The sequence below is a fragment of the Hylobates moloch genome, unplaced genomic scaffold (genome assembly GCF_009828535.3).
Source record: "Hylobates moloch isolate HMO894 unplaced genomic scaffold, HMol_V3 SCAFFOLD_1, whole genome shotgun sequence".
Taxonomy (NCBI): Eukaryota; Metazoa; Chordata; class Mammalia; order Primates; family Hylobatidae; genus Hylobates; species Hylobates moloch.
Genome location: NW_026652276.1, coordinates 64,380,167 through 64,396,078, shown reverse-complemented (window position 1 = coordinate 64,396,078; position 15,912 = coordinate 64,380,167). Strand labels below are relative to the sequence as shown.

Genomic DNA, 15,912 nt, shown 5'->3' with positions numbered 1-15,912 from the left:
CATAGGCGTGGGCAAGGACTTCATGTCTAAAACACCAAAAGCAATGGCAACAAAAGCAAAAATCGACAAATGGGATCTCATTAAACTAAAGAGCTTCTGCACAGCAAAAGAAACTATCATCAGAGTGAACAGGCAACCTACAGAATGGGAGAAAATTTTTGCAACCTACTCATCTGACAAAGGGCTAATATCCAGAATCTACAATGAACTCAAACAAATTTACAAGAAAAAAACAAACAACCCCATCAAAAAGTGGGCAAAGGACATGAACAGACACTTCTCAAAAGAAGACATTTATGCAGCCAGAAAACACATGAAGAAATGCTCATCATCACTGGCCATCAGAGAAATGCAAATCAAAACCACAGTGAGATACCATCTCACACCAGTTAGAATGGCCATCATTAAAAAATCAGGAAACAATAGGTGCTGGAGAGGATGTGGAGAAATAGGAACACTTTTACACTGTTGGTGGGACTGTAAACTAGTTCAACCATTGTGGAAGTCAGTGTGGCGATTCCTCAGGGATCTAGAACTAGAAATACCATTTGACCCAGCCATCCCATTACTGGGTATATACCCAAAGGAGTATAAATCATACTGCTATAAAGACACATGCACACGTATGTTTATTGCGGCACTATTCACAATAGCAAAGACTTGGAACCAACCCAAATGTCCAACAACAATAGACTGGATTAAGAAAATGTGGCACATATACACCATGGAATACTATGCAGCCATAAAAAATGATGAGTTCGTGTCCTTTGTAGGGACATGGATGAAACTGGAAAACATCATCCTCAGTAAACTATCGCAAGGACAAACAACCAAACACCGCATGTTCTCACTCATAGGTGGGAATTGAACAATGAGAACTCATGGACACAGGAAGGGGAACATCACATTCCGGGTACTGTTGTGGGGTGGGGGGTGGGGGGGGGCGGGGACAGCATTAGGAGATATACCTAATGCTAAATGACGAGCTAATGGGTGCAGGAAATCAACATGGCACATGGATACATATGTAACAAACCTGCACATTGTGCACATGTACCCTAAAACCTAAAGTATAATAAAAAAAAAAAAGAAAAAAAATAATAATAAAATAAAATAAAATTAAATAACAAAACAAAACAAAAAAAAATAATTGAATGGGATTAAATTAAAAATAAATGGCATTATAAAATTTGAAGACTACAGAAAAGACTAACTACTTTCACTTAATTCCATTTCTATCAAAACAAGGGGGGGAAAAAAGCCAATGCATACCAACCAAAGATGTTGAATTCCAAACATACCTGTTTCTCTTAATAAAGAATGAAAGTATGCTTGACAGTATTATACATTTCTTTCTGCCTCTGTCCTGGCAGCATTTTAGAAGAGTGGATGAGAAAAACTTCAGTTCTTTCAAGGCCAGGCCAGTGCTTGCTTATTCCTTGTAACTCCAACTTCATCTACCACATCATCTTTGCCACAGTGTTCAATAAATTTTATTTCCATTATTTTATTCCACTACATCTATGTTAAGATTCAATTATAAGAAGAGAAGTGAATGTTTTTTATTGATAAGGCAGGAAGGTTTTCAGAAAAAAGAGCAAAATAATTAATGAAACATACTTAGAGAACTTAATGGTCTCTGTTTTCAATATAATTCTTGATTTCATTTTTCTCTGAACTATATTGGCCTTCTAAAGCTATTACTGAATTACAGAAACTGGTTTATTTTTGGCAGAAAGCTGCAGTGCCACTTGAGTTCCAGATTTTAAAATTCTATGTAAACAGTTGGATGGATTATGATAAAGAAGAATCTTGGTTGTTTTTGAACCACTCAGTCAGATATAGTCGAGTGAACACATAAAACACAAACAAATTGGTGAACAAATTATAGTTTCACAGTGATCATATGAAGCCTGGTTAACAGCTTTTAAAAGGCAAATAGTGCAGTGAGTAGAACATTTAAATATAGATAAAATATTGGAATTAATGAGTTATGAGATTCAATCCAAATTATTCCAGGACTGAAGTCTTATTGATCAAATATAATGAAATCATGAGCCATCTGCCAGGACTTCTAAAACCTTTTTGCTAACGACCGACTTTTAATTATTATTTTTATTTATTTATTTATTTAATTTTTTGAGATGGAGTCTCGCCCTGTCACCCAGGCTGGAGTACAATGGCACGATCTTGGCTCACTGCAACCTTTGCCTCCCGGGTTCAAGCAATTCTCCTGCCTCAGCCTCCCAAGTGGCTGGGATTACAGACGTGCGCCACCACACCCGGCTAAATTTTTTTTGTATCTTTCGAGAGATAGGGTTTCACAATGTTGGCCAGGCTGGTCTTGAACTCCTAACCTTGTGATCTGCCCGCTTCGGCCTCCCAAAGTGCTGGGATTACAGGCGTGAGCCATCTCACCTGGGCTTAATTATACTTTTATTTCAACAGATTCAAAAATCTAACTTAGTTGAAATGTAGGCAGAAAAGGAAAAAAAATGAAATGAGAACACAAAGGGTATTTTTAAATAATTAGTTAATTCTTTTGTTAGCATTTGTGTATCTTTTATAAAGACAATGGTGAATTAATATAGAACATAAAAAGTTGCCTGGCAGAGTTGTTGTAATACCACTATTCATGTACATAACAATATTTTTTAAAAATATTTAAAAAGTACCTTTGAAAAGTACCTTCTGTGGAAACTATTCATAAGATGACAGAAGAAATCTGTCTTTGCTCCCATGAAATTGACTTTATTAAGCTGATTAGTTGTTTGAGGGTTGGTTGTTATAGTAGTACTACAGCTTGCAGCCATGTCTAAAGGTAATCTAATTTTTTTAAAAAATCAGTTCTATGCCAGTCAAATCCCATGCAAGTGATACATGTGTGAGCTGCATTCAGTCTTCTGGGATCATCAATTTGTTGCCCCTTCTCAGCATGACACAGTCAATATTCCCCTCCTCACTACAGTAAACTTAAATACCTTGTGCACCCCTGACATCTCAAGAATCCTAAACATTCTCCTCACACTATTAGAAACGTGAGGCTAAGAGTTTATAAAATTCTCCCTATTATCTGGCTGTGAGTCTCAGGCCTGTTGCTGATAACCAAACTCCAGCTTCTGCAGAGACTCATTAGTATCATTCAGGCACCATCCTCAACACCAGTTGGCAGGGAAGCATCACCAGTAACAAGCTCCTGGAACACAGCCAGCCCCTCAGCAACCAAGCTCAAGTTGGCTGCATCCCAGCTCTATGGGGTGGCGGAACATGTCAGCATGAAGGAGAACAGCAGGGCAACCAAACACTCCAAATCATGAGCTGAAGAGAGGTGACCAGGGCTAAAGAAACCTACAGAGATTAGCCAAAGAAGAACTTCAAGCCACAACTGCTAATACATTGGCTGTTGGAAAGTACCTGCAATAAACATATCATACTTTATGGAACACTGCAATATGAAATGACACTTTTAGAGCAGAGGTATAGGAACCTGGGAAGGCGGATAAGAGCCCTTGCTCATTTCCATTTCCCAGGTTCATGCTGGCGTGCCCACACATCTTAATAGATCACAAATGTTTGCTCCTATCCAGGTCTCATTATTTTCTTCTTCAAAATAATACCTTCCTTCACTCACCCAGGAATAACAAAGTAATGACTTAACTGAATGCAAAGAGTCTAGTCATACCACCTAAATCAGCTAGTTTATACATATTGCTGAAAAATAGGAATATTCGCTTGAAACCCACAAAGTGAACCAGAAAATTCCAATCATCTCTCCTGCATGATCTGCCTTTGTGTGTACTTTCAACGTGAATTATCAAACTAGTAATTTGTCAGTATGGAACTTAAATTATTAATATGTGAATACAGTAGGCTGTATTTCATACAAACTCTCACCACTGCTGATAAAATTATCAGCTAATTATCCAAGAACTTTAAAGAGAATGAGGATTTTAAAGTCATTAAAAGGGAAGCTTTCAGGCAGAGGCTGGATGACTATCTGTGAGGTAAAGTTTCCTGCAATGGATGAAGGAAAAGGTGGCAGGGAATGGACTTGGTGATTTTTCAAGTCTCTTCTACTACAGGGTATATGTATTACATGATGTAGCAAAGCCACTGAATTATAGGTATAGAATTTTCAAGAAACACAGTATAGTGGTCCTATGCGCAATGATGTTAAGTACATAAATAGCCCAGAAATGAGTATACCATATTTAATTTTTAATTTATCTCAGTCAAATGATTTACTGATTTCCATATTACAAAATGTTTTGAAATTATACAGAACATAACTTATAGTCTCTAGATGTTGACATTTTAAGATATCAGAACATACAAATAATATTATGCTAATGTGCAACAAATCTACTCATGTGAATGACGACATGGCAGCTATGTGTATAAAATAAAATTACAAACAGGGTTCAAATTACTTTAGTCTGGCTTTGAAATATATGGTGAACTTTCATGAGGCTCATTTATTGATAATAAGTGCTACCCTAAGCACTTTACATCTATTGTCTATTTTACTCCACACAACAACCCTGTGATGGAGGTTCTGAGGCTAGAGAGATGCAGCCACTTGCTGAAGGTCACTGAGTTAATAAGCAGCAGAGCAAAGACTTGAACCCGCCTTGGAGACTTTCTAACTCCAGAGCCTCTCACCTAACACTCACGACATGGCTTCCTTTTTGTTTTCTTGTTTTCTTACTTGTAGGCAACATTGAAATTACTTTGGTTGCTGCAGTTTATGCTATTGAACGTGGGAGAAGGTTTTCTGAAGTCTGCTTGGCTGACCAAGGAAAACTAATTTGAGTTTTAAAATGTGAAGTGAATGAAGTTGGCAGAGCTCTGAGAAATTAGGTACACATACTGCTACCATTGTAAATGGGATCAATGTTTCCAAAAGCTATCTATAACATGGAATGAGAGCTATAAAACTTTTCTTGCCCTTTGACTCAGTAATTTCAGTCTTTGGAATATACCCTCAAGGAAATAACACCAAAGAAAAAGGTAATTTGTTCAAGATGTTCATTCAGGGGCTATCTGTATTAGTGAAACACGGGGGGAAAAAATCCAAATTCTCACTAATAGGACAGTGACTAAGCAAATTAGGCTCTGTAGAAAAAGAAAAGAAGAAAATTTTATGATCTCCCAAAATGACAAATGTAGAATTGTAAGAAATAACTGGGTTAAAACGTAGAATGCAAATTAGTACATATAAGGATAACCTTGTACAACCAAGTAAAAGAGTACGTGCATTAATAAGGCAAGAGATTCATGAACTTATAAACAAATATATCCCCCTTTTAATTGGAGAAATCCCAGTAAGGGAGGAGCATCTGGCATATAAATTGCGTTTAATAAAAATGTGTCTTTAAATGAGGACAAACACAGGCTATTTATTCATCCCGTGCTATAACAAGGAAGACAGCCACCATCTCTTGCATTTGGAACACTCAAAGGGGAGTGCACAAGTTTTATGGTGAAAAAATAGAAGACTTTAGGTATGTTCTGAGTGGAGGTTGTTGGCATGGGGAAGCTGAAGGCAGGGTAACTAGAAGCACGGCATTTTAGGTAATGAGTTCAGGGAATATATTTGGCTTTTCTCTCAGTGGCTCTGAGTTGTAAGTATGCAGGGGTGGAGGGCATGATGAGAGCAAAAAAATAGGGAAGGTGGCAGTCTTTGATCAAATCCTGGCTGTGCTAGGCTGATTGCTGCAGAGACTGTGATTTGGCCTTCTAAGCTGCCTGCTGAAGACAATGTGGGTCTGTCATTATGTGTGGACTGGTCATTGTCCATTTGTATACCCAATCTCTCATATAGAATACCAGTTTATAATTTTAAAACAGGTTGTAACTCAGGAACAGCCAGATGGAAGAGATACATAGGGCGAGGTATAGGGGAAGTGGTGCAGAGCTTCTGATCCTTCTCTGGGTGTGCCACCCTCCCAGCTACCACCATTCAGCAACCTGGGAGGTCCACTTGATATGAATGTATAGACTTAAATTAGACAAAGGTAATTTTTAAACTGAGACCTGACTGAGATACGCATGATACCTCACATGTGTTCACGTGCTGTCAGGAAAAGCTAATCAATCGCTCATGAGAACTTACTAAGTCCTAAGTTCTCTTCCAAGTTATTTCCCCGGATTCTCTCATTTAATCTCCCTACAGCCCTGTGAGATAAGTGTTACTATCACCCCTCTTCTAAGAGGAAAATATTGTGGCCCAGAGAAGCTAAGTAACTTGCCCAAGGTTACTGAGGCCATGGCGGAGATGTAATTTCAACCCAGATAGACTCACCATATGGCCAGTACAGCCATTATACTTTGCTGTCTTCCCTTATTTGGAAGAAATACTTTCCCATGAATCACTTCTAGATTTTGTCTTCTGCTTTTTTCTGTTTGGTTTGCGATATATAGGATCCTTTCAGGAAATAACAATAACCATACGCAGAAGTTGTTGAGATAAAATACTCTCCAGCTGGTGCCACCTGCATGAACACAATCTACCTGCACTAACTGGTAGGACTTCTTACAAGAAGTGAAACTAGAGTAGGATTTTCAATCAGGTGTGGGAACTGTAGAGGCTGGAAGATAAAACGCCACTGTGGCACATGGGATAACTACAGAAGGGAAAAATATATCATTTCAAGCTAGAAAATACTCAGATAAGGCTGAATCTAAGAAAAAAGTTGCTTGGGGGTAAGTGACGAATTAAGAAGAATATTTTAAAACTCATAGGGAAAATATTAGCTCAATTATTTTAAAAATTGTATTTTACACTTGCCTAGTTTCTCGTATTTTGCAAAGTATTTCTCATTGATGATCTTATTTAATTCTCCTGCTATAGAGTGGTGAATAGTATAGTTGACAGATGAGAAAACTTCAGGTCAGAGATAAGTGTGAGCTGTGCATCCAAGCAGCTGCCTGTCATTAGCTGAGCTGGGACTCAGTCCCAGGTTCTCATTCTTATTAGAACTAAACATTGATGCTGTTCAAGAAAGGCACAGAGTCCTGTGCAAATCTTCCCTTTAAATTATTCACAGCTCATGAAGCTCTATTTCACAGGTGCAAGTCCATTAAGAAAAGTCCAGAAAACAAATCTAACATAAATGGAATCAAAGATAAGAACTAAATATATAATGAGTTCCTTTTAAATGAAGGCAGCAGGTCAAAGGCAGGACTACCACCTGTGTACAAACTAAACTGTTAGGGGGATGGCATGGGTATGTAGTGGTTATGTTTGGAAAGACGCAAAACCCAAATCCTTCTATCTAAATCTGTATAAGAGGCACATCATCTCAGGACTCTGCCATCTATGATACAAAATGCACAAAATGAAATTTCTGCTTTATCTTACATTCCATGGAAATATCTTTATTGGAATAAAGTGGCTGACATTTATATTCACTTCTAAACAACGTCCTCTCCTTCTCATCTGTTTCTGTCTGATGGAGGCCTATTTTTGCTTCAGAGGACAGATCAAATACCACTTCTTCCAGGAAGCCTTTTCAGATCCAAGTGAGAACAAGCCTCTCTTTCCTAAGCGCCCCCAGCCTGTCTGAGAACAACTTGCTGATGATTCTTGTCTCCTGCCTTGTGTAGCTCCTGGATGACGTAACATGATTGGGATTTACCTTTGTGCCTCCTAGGATCCCAATACAAGTGCCTCATACCCCATAGCATTTTACTTCATTGTAAGAAATCTTTTGAGGTCCTATCATGCTCTATGAATTCATAAACCTTTAAGGAGAGTTGGGCCATCTCAATTCCACTATAAAAATGACCTTAATCAAGGACTGTCTTCACTTAAAAACCTTCTTGTTTCCTTACAATCATATTTCATGTTGACCTTCTGTGCCAGAACATTTGCATTAATTTAATGCATTTGTAATTAGTATTGACAAATAAACCCACATCCAGAAGGTTAAATTATAAAGTGTTTTTTAATTAAATAGGAATATGAGAATCATCAAACTTAAATAAACTAATTTGAGATTTGCTTTTAGCACAAATTTGATAAATATTCAACCAGATTTTATTCAATATAATGGTAGAAGCTTCAAAGCCAGAACTTCAGTTCTTTGAGGACTCTCTCTTTTAATATAGGCTGGTAAATAAACTACTAGTGAAAGAACTTAAAATTTCAGAGCAAAAAGTACTTTACTTCCACCAAGGTTAATTACTCTTCAGGGACAAAAGTAATTTTCTTTTTATTAGCAATTTGGAATAACAATTAAATAACATTCTTTTTATTGAGATTTTTATATAAGAACTGAGAAAACAATTCTTTGTTGTAGTTATAAAAATATAGGAGAAAGTGCTGAGTTTCTGAAACCCAGCAATCTTCCTATATTTTCTATCTTCCCTTAGGCCATGTGTGGTGGAGTTGTGATCCTTATCTTACTTATAAGGAAGATAAAGACCAGGGAACAACAACAATACTACGGAGGCTTATAATGAAAAGCAAGCTACAAAAAAGATGAAGTCATTATTTTCAATTTTACCACATTCTATGAAATATGGAAAAACTCCCATTTCATTTTGTATACCATGAGAAAAAGCTCTTTGATCCATGAATGGGCTAATCCAACAGCTATTCACATGATTCCTGTCTTTTAAAGGAGAATAGCAATCAATGACCAAGAAGAAAAGTACAACTCACAAAAGGCATGACATCTTACTTTTTCATCATCTTCAGTAAATGGAGCTCCTTCAGGAATCTTATTTATTGCTTGGGCCACACCAATAATCTCACCATCACTGTTTTGGATAGGCATGCACAATAATGATTTTGTCTTGTATCCAGTTAGCTTGTCGATTTCATCATTGAATCGTCGATCCTAAAAACAAGACAAAGAAAGCATTAACTACATGTGCATTGTTGTCAGGGAGAAGGAGAGAGAGGTTTATTTCTGCATATGATACCTTATCACTGGGAACTAGCCCCATGGATTTTTAATCACAATAACAGATTTGACTTCATTTTTAATTCACCAAAGGAATATAAATCCACATAAGTCAACACCATAGTTGTTTGCCATAGTAAATGAAGACAGAAACTTTAAGCCCAACTGCAGCACATCAAAACTGGGGAAACGTGTTTTTAAGGAAAGTCTATAGTATGTGATTTATGAAAACATGTTATTTCAAAAAGACAGGATATGAAATGTCATATAAGAAACTTACATGAGAAATATATACTAAACACTGTGAAAAATTGTTCAATATAGAACTACTTTATTTCTGGCCAAAATGATCCTGTGAAAAAAGAATCTATGAGTACATAATGATATTTCAAAATCCTCCCAAAATGATGTGGGGTATGGAGAGATAAAAGACTTCTCTATAGAATGCCAGCTAAAATATATAAAATAAATGATAAAATTATATAATATGTATTTTGCAACTACAAATACAATTATGTTTACAAGCAAGGGTCATTAAGTATGTTAATACCATTGGGTGAAAATTGTTTAACTTAAACAGTATAGTCACACAGTCTCAAAGTGCCACACCCAAAGATTCCTTATTACAAAGGTAAAAGGTGTCTTTGTAGTGAGTAAATCTGGTGAACGCTACCTCAAACAAGTAAACTTAGCATCACTCTTAAGAAGAAAAATTAACACCATGTGCCTCTTGATATAATGCAATGGGAAGGATACAACATCACCAAGAATACAGTGTTCTTGTCAAATGTGTAACGTGAATCTAATTATTTAGGAAATGAAAATTAAGAAATGTAGAGATCATCAGTCATTCTATCAGAAACCTAACCCTGGATGCTTAAAAAATGTCAAGATCATGAAAGACAAAAAAAAGTTTTTTTAAATAAATATAAAGTTAAACCATGGGAGCTATACCAATTTAAAGAAGACTGAAAAGACCTGAAATCCAAATAAAATATGTGATCCTTTACTAGAAATTCCGAAAATTCCACAAAGGATATTTCTGGAGGGACAATTGGAGAAAGTTAAGTCATATAATTGTATCATTATAAACTTTCTTAAGTATGATACTAGTGTTCTAATTATGCAGGAGAATGTCCTTATTCTTAGGATATACATGCTAAGTATTTGGGGAGTGAAATATCATAATACCTTCAACTCACTTTCAAGGATGGAAGGAATGGATGGAAGGAGGGAGGGAGAGAAGGGAAGGAAAGAGAAAAAGGAGGGTGGAAGGACAAAAAAGAAAAAGATTGGCTCCTGAGTAACTGTGACTAAAAATGCTCCAAGGTAGATGATAAACTGGATCCAGTCTGATGATAAAGCTATTTCAAGCCAGGGGTTGGAGTGAGGCTTCTTCCTGTACCTTCTGAACACCCCTGTTAAAGGATGCTTAAAAGACAAAAACAAAGCACTGGTGCCTATGCTATGCTATTCTCGCTCTGTCACCCAGGCTGGAATGCAGTCATTTGATCTCGGCTCACTGCAACCTCCACCTCCCGGGTTCAAGCAATTCTCCTGCCTCAGCCTCCCAAGTAACTGGGACTACAGATGCGAGCTATCATGCCTGGCTAATTTTTTTTTTTTTTTTTTTTTGCATTTTAGTAGAGATGGGGTTTCACCATACTGGCCAAGGTGGTCTCGAACTCCTGACCACAGGTGATCCACTCGCCTTGGCCTCCCAAAGTGTTAGAATTACAGGCGTGAGCCACAATGCCCGGCCAGGAGTCTTTAAATGCCATTACGAGGCCTGGTTCTGGTCTGGTGATCCATGGAGGCCACCCTAAACCCCAGAGAGAGGAGAGTCCAATTAAAGAGAGGGAAATCAAAACCCAAACCAAACCAAATCTCCTGCTCAAAATAAGTACGTGATTCAGAAAATCAGCAATCTGTATTAATTATTTTTAAATTTCTCTGAGGAACTACTACATGTCAGGCTATGGGCTAGGTGGAATTTGCAATCAAGTAGGTGAGGCAGACAATGTATAGATGTATATTTATATATTGTGGTAAGTGTTACTGAGAAAAAAGCAAAATGCATGAGAGAGACTGAATATGAAGGACTTATTTTTATAGGGATCAAGGAAGTTCTCTCTGAAAACAGAACAAATAAGCTGAGACTTCAATCATTAGTAAGAATTTTCCAGGCAAAGAGTGGTGGAAAGAACCTTCCAGGAAGATGAACCAATATATATAAGGTCCTGAACAGGAAAAAGCTTAGTAAGTTCCAAAAAGTCAAAGGTCAATGTGGCTAGAGTATAGGGAGACAAAGGGAGAGTGAAAGAGGAAGGCAGTGACCAAATGGTGCCAAGTCTCACAGGCCTAGAAAGAGTTATATTTAATCCCAAATGCAATGGAAAACCTTTGAAGATCTTGAAGCAGAAGAATAGCATTGGCCACTATTTAGCACTTAGATTCTCTGCAATTATCTTACCAGTTTACTTGTTCTCCCCCCAACTAAAATATAAAATCTAAGACAGCAGAGATTTTGTCTCTCTTATTTACTGCTTCATCCTGGCATGCATATTATACATGCACAATAATATTTTTAAAATAATTTATTCTTTTGAAAAGATTGCACTGCAATTATGCAGAATACAGAAAAGTTGTTAAGGCCCTAAGGCTCCACATACAACTCTTTGGCATATATGTAGAGACATTTTTCCAAATATATAGAAGAGAGGTACACAAATGTCCACTGCAACATCAATTATGAAAATTAAAAATGTGAAGTCATTTGAATGTTGATCAAGAGAAAAATAAATTATGATTTTGTGGTTTGGTACTGTATTATACAACAATTTAAATGAATAAATTGGAGCTACCTGTATCAACATGAACAAATGTCAAAAACATAATGTTAAGTGAAACAAATACGCAGCAGTCTGATACCATCTATATAATACCAAAATACTTAAAAATAATACTTAATATCATTTATGGATTCAAATGTGTAGCAAAAGTATAAAAGCACCTAAGGGACTAAATTTGTATTAGTGATTACCTGCGGAGAGGAAGGAAGGAAGTAGCATCAGGGAGAAGCATAGAGGAGGCTTCAACTACAACAAGAAAGCTTACTTCTTTAGAAAAGCAATTCAGGGGGGCCAGGCGTGGTGGATCACACCTGTAATCTCAGCACGTTGGGAGGCTGAGGCCGGCGGATCACAAAGTCAGGAGTTCAAGACCAGCCTGGCCAGCATGGTGAAACCCTGTCTCTACTAAAAATACAAAAATTTAGCCAGGCGTGGTGCCAGGTGCCTGTAGTTCCAGCTAATCAAGAGGCTGAGGCAGGAGAATTGCTTGAACCCAGGAGGCGGAGGTTGCAGTGAGCCAAGATCACACCACTTCACTCCAGCCTAGGCGAGTGAGACTCCATCTCAAAAAAAAGAAAGAAAGAAAAACAATTCAGGAGCAAGATGATGGTTCTCTGGAGGTTGAGTGTAATCTGTGGCACCCAAGGAAGCTGATCTCTGTTGCTTTGAATCCCACTGGTCAGACCTGCCATGTCTCAGCCCATTCCTAGAGCCGACCTACCCCAGGATGGTGTGGAGCACAGCACGTTCACCTGCCACCCAGCAGCCATTCTGTTCCCAAGGCTGCGTCTGTCCACTGGACTGGTGACGGGGTTGTCAGTGTTTAGCTCCTGCTTCCAGCTGCTGCTTTGAATCCTTGCTCTGCGATGGACTACTCCCTGGCTACAGCCCTCACTCTCCTTAGTCACTAGGACCTTGAACAAGTTGTTTCAAACTATGTCTATGGAGACGCATCACGGAAAGCTGCCAAGGCAGGCCTTTTGGCACACTTGACTTTAACTTGGCACACCTGACTTTAACTTTTGCCGGGCTTTATGATTTCAACTATCATGATGGGGGCATCTGCAAAGCTGTTGCCATGCTGTGGAAGCTCTGACCTTTTAGACTTAACACCTTAAAAAGTAATTCTTAACACCTTAAAAAGTACTTCTCTTTGCCTCTGCTCTGCCATGCCATTCCACTAACAATAAAAAGGAAGTAACAGATAAGTTCATTGTTGAGACAAAACTCTTTGGTGCAATCACAGCTCACTTTCAGCATCCAAAGTCCTGGGCTCAAGCAATTCTCCTGCCTCAGCCTCCCAAGTAGCTAGGACTGCAGGTGCACACCACCACACCCAGCTATTCTTTTTTATTTTTTGTAGACACAGGGTCTCACTACATTGCCCAGTCTGGTCTCAAATTACTGGCCTCAAGCAATCCTCCCACTTTGGCCTCTTTAAACACTGGGATCACAGGTGTGAGCCACTGCTCCCAGCCCAGAATTTAATATTTGAGGAAAAGTTTGAGAGGATTTGTATTCAAGAAACCGTGCAACTGAGTCCCATTTTCTGGTGAGTTAATGAGATTTTTTTCCCAGAATCAGAGTATAACCAAATATTATGTATGAGCTTTTGCATCTTCATTTACCAATCTCTTAAACAGAATTCAATTTAATTACTAAATACGTGATCAAACATCTCCTGTATTTTTCCTGATAAGGATAGACAAAGAGAAAGACTGTTAATTCATGCATAAAGACTTTGCAGAAAATTAGACAATATTTAATTTTTGAAAATATCCCCCTCTGTTCAGTTGATATCAGCTACTGATGGTTCCATGTCCTTGGGAAACATTAAAATTAGAAAAAGCTGATATCTCACACTACTAATTTCTAAATCCTATGAAGAGGAGCTTGGAAAGCTGCTGAATATAGAGAAGTTCCATTTAGGGAAGAAGTCTCCTCTGTAATTGTATTAAAATATCAAACATTCTAAATGAAAACTTAATCCTTCAAATATGTTTATTTTACTTGTCCTAAAACAATCTGCCTAGAAGTATAAAAGTATAAAAAAATTATTTTCCCATTTGAAGTTTTCTAATATAAAAATATATTCTATGAAATAAAATTTCTAAAAATAAAATGCTGTAGAATAAAACACATTCAACTCTTTTATGTAAAAAAAAAAGCCCAATGTAGTAAAATATTAAGATTTTATAAACCTAGATGGCTTATTCTTATCTAAAATTAAGAACTTTGTGGAGGAAGACACAGAATTGAAATAGACCAGTTGGGAAATTTTGGTGGTCCAGGTAAGGTATGAGGATAGTCTGGGTTTAAGAAAAAGGCAATGAGGGTAAACAGAAGTAGACAAATATGTTGGAAGTTGAGTCTGTAGTACTTCCTGATGGATTGGTTGGGAGGGGAGAATAGACAAAAGACAATGAGCCTCAGATTTTAACTTGAGAAACTGGATGGAAGTATCATTTACTGGAATGGGGGAGATTGAGATAAACGTGAAAGTCTGCCTATGAAGAGAGTAGAAGGTTGATAAATCAATTAATTAAACAAGGTGAAGTGCATCTTTGATGAAAATCAGTGGTTCTTCCCCGACTGCATCTGAAAATTAACTTGAGAAAGTCACCACAAATTGAATCAATCATTACTAGGCATTGGTATTTTTTTAAATGTTCCTCTGTTATCCTCATATAAGAACCATTGTCCTAAATGATAAAGACTTTAGTCATTAGTGAGAACAATAAAATCTATTGATGGGAAATGCCTTAAAATGGGGAGGAACAAGAAGAGTGGTATGTATTCTGGTGGTTGCATATCAATGGTGTTGGCCATGATGGACTGGACTGAAAATCCACTCTGGTGTAGGAATAGCCTGTTTGCCCTTACCTTTGTGATAATCTGCATTTCCGGAGAAGGGTCTCTTACCGACCAAAACTCAACTCTGAGTCTGAGTAGACCAACCACCAAGGCTATGGAGTAGGTTGCTACCCCATTGCTAAAGCATCCAAAGTCGCACGACAACAGTAGACACTGGGATGCTTTAGCATGACAAGGAGTCACAAAAATGGTCTAAACTCTCCCCACCATCTCCTCACCTCTCTAAATCCACCTGATAAACTGATAAAGAGAAAATGTGGCCTGGAGCGGTGCTTCATGCCTGTAATGCCAGCACTTTGGGAGGCCGAGGTGGGTGGATCACTTAAGGCCAGGAGTTCGAGACCAGCCTGGCCAACATGGTGAAACCCCATCTCTACTAAATATACAAAAATTAGCCGGGTGTGGTGGTAGGCGCCTGTAATCCCAGCTACTCCTACTTGGGAGGCTGAGTCAGGAAAATCGATTGAACCCGAGAGGCAGAGGTTGCAGGGAGCCGAGATTGCGCCACTGCACTCCAGATTGGGCGACAGAGCAGGACTCTGTCTCAAAAACAAAAAGGAGAAAATGTAATTGTATTAATACATGTGGTAAGTATTAATCTTTTAATTTAAAATAAAAGCTAGGAAGAAAGATTTATTCTATTAAGCCTTTGTTTCTTTTTGTCGTGTGTGTGTGTGTGTGTGTGTGTGTGTGTTTTGAGATGGAGTTTCCCTCTTTTTGCCCAGGCTGGAGTGCAATGGTGTGATCTCTGTTCACTGCAACCACCACCTCCCAGGTTCAAGTAATTCTGCTGCCTCAGCCTCCTGAGTAGCTGGGATTACAGGCATGTGCCACCACGCCCAGCTAATTTTGTGTTTTTAGTAGAGATGGGGGTTTCACCATGTTGGCCAGGCTGGTCTCGAACTCCTGACCTCAAGTGATCCACCCGCCTTGGCCTCCCAAAGTGCTGGGATTACAGGCATGAGCCACCTCATCCAGCCTCCATTAAGTCTTAATGGTTTTAAAAAATAATGCATCTTAGGCCATGCTTTGTCTGTGTCTTCATTACACTACTTATAAGATAATTCTCATAAATTAACTCAAAACTTGATAAAATCAAATTAATCTAATCTAATGGGAGATCAGAACTGCTGATACAATTATGCACCTTCCTAATATATACATAAATCTGTAGATTAATCTTCCAATTAAAAACAATCAAGAAAGCTGAGTCCCAAATTGAGGCATAAATTAATTATAGTAGATGAAGAAAATTAGGAAAATAATTAGATAAA

General features: G+C 38.0%; 1 protein-coding gene and 1 pseudogene across 1 annotated transcript in view; one reads left to right on the top strand and one right to left on the bottom strand.

Annotated features, from left to right (window-relative positions):
• PDE11A (phosphodiesterase 11A) overlaps nt 1-15,912 on the bottom strand; it is a 433,775-nt gene that overhangs the window by 362,237 nt on the left and 55,626 nt on the right. Inside the window, exon 2 of the mRNA XM_032755287.2 lies at nt 8,688-8,846. Within this exon, the coding sequence (XP_032611178.1) occupies nt 8,688-8,846 (159 nt within the window). The remainder of the gene's footprint in view (nt 1-8,687; nt 8,847-15,912) is intronic.
• LOC116810615 (succinate dehydrogenase [ubiquinone] cytochrome b small subunit, mitochondrial-like) lies at nt 12,368-12,860 on the top strand (annotated as a pseudogene).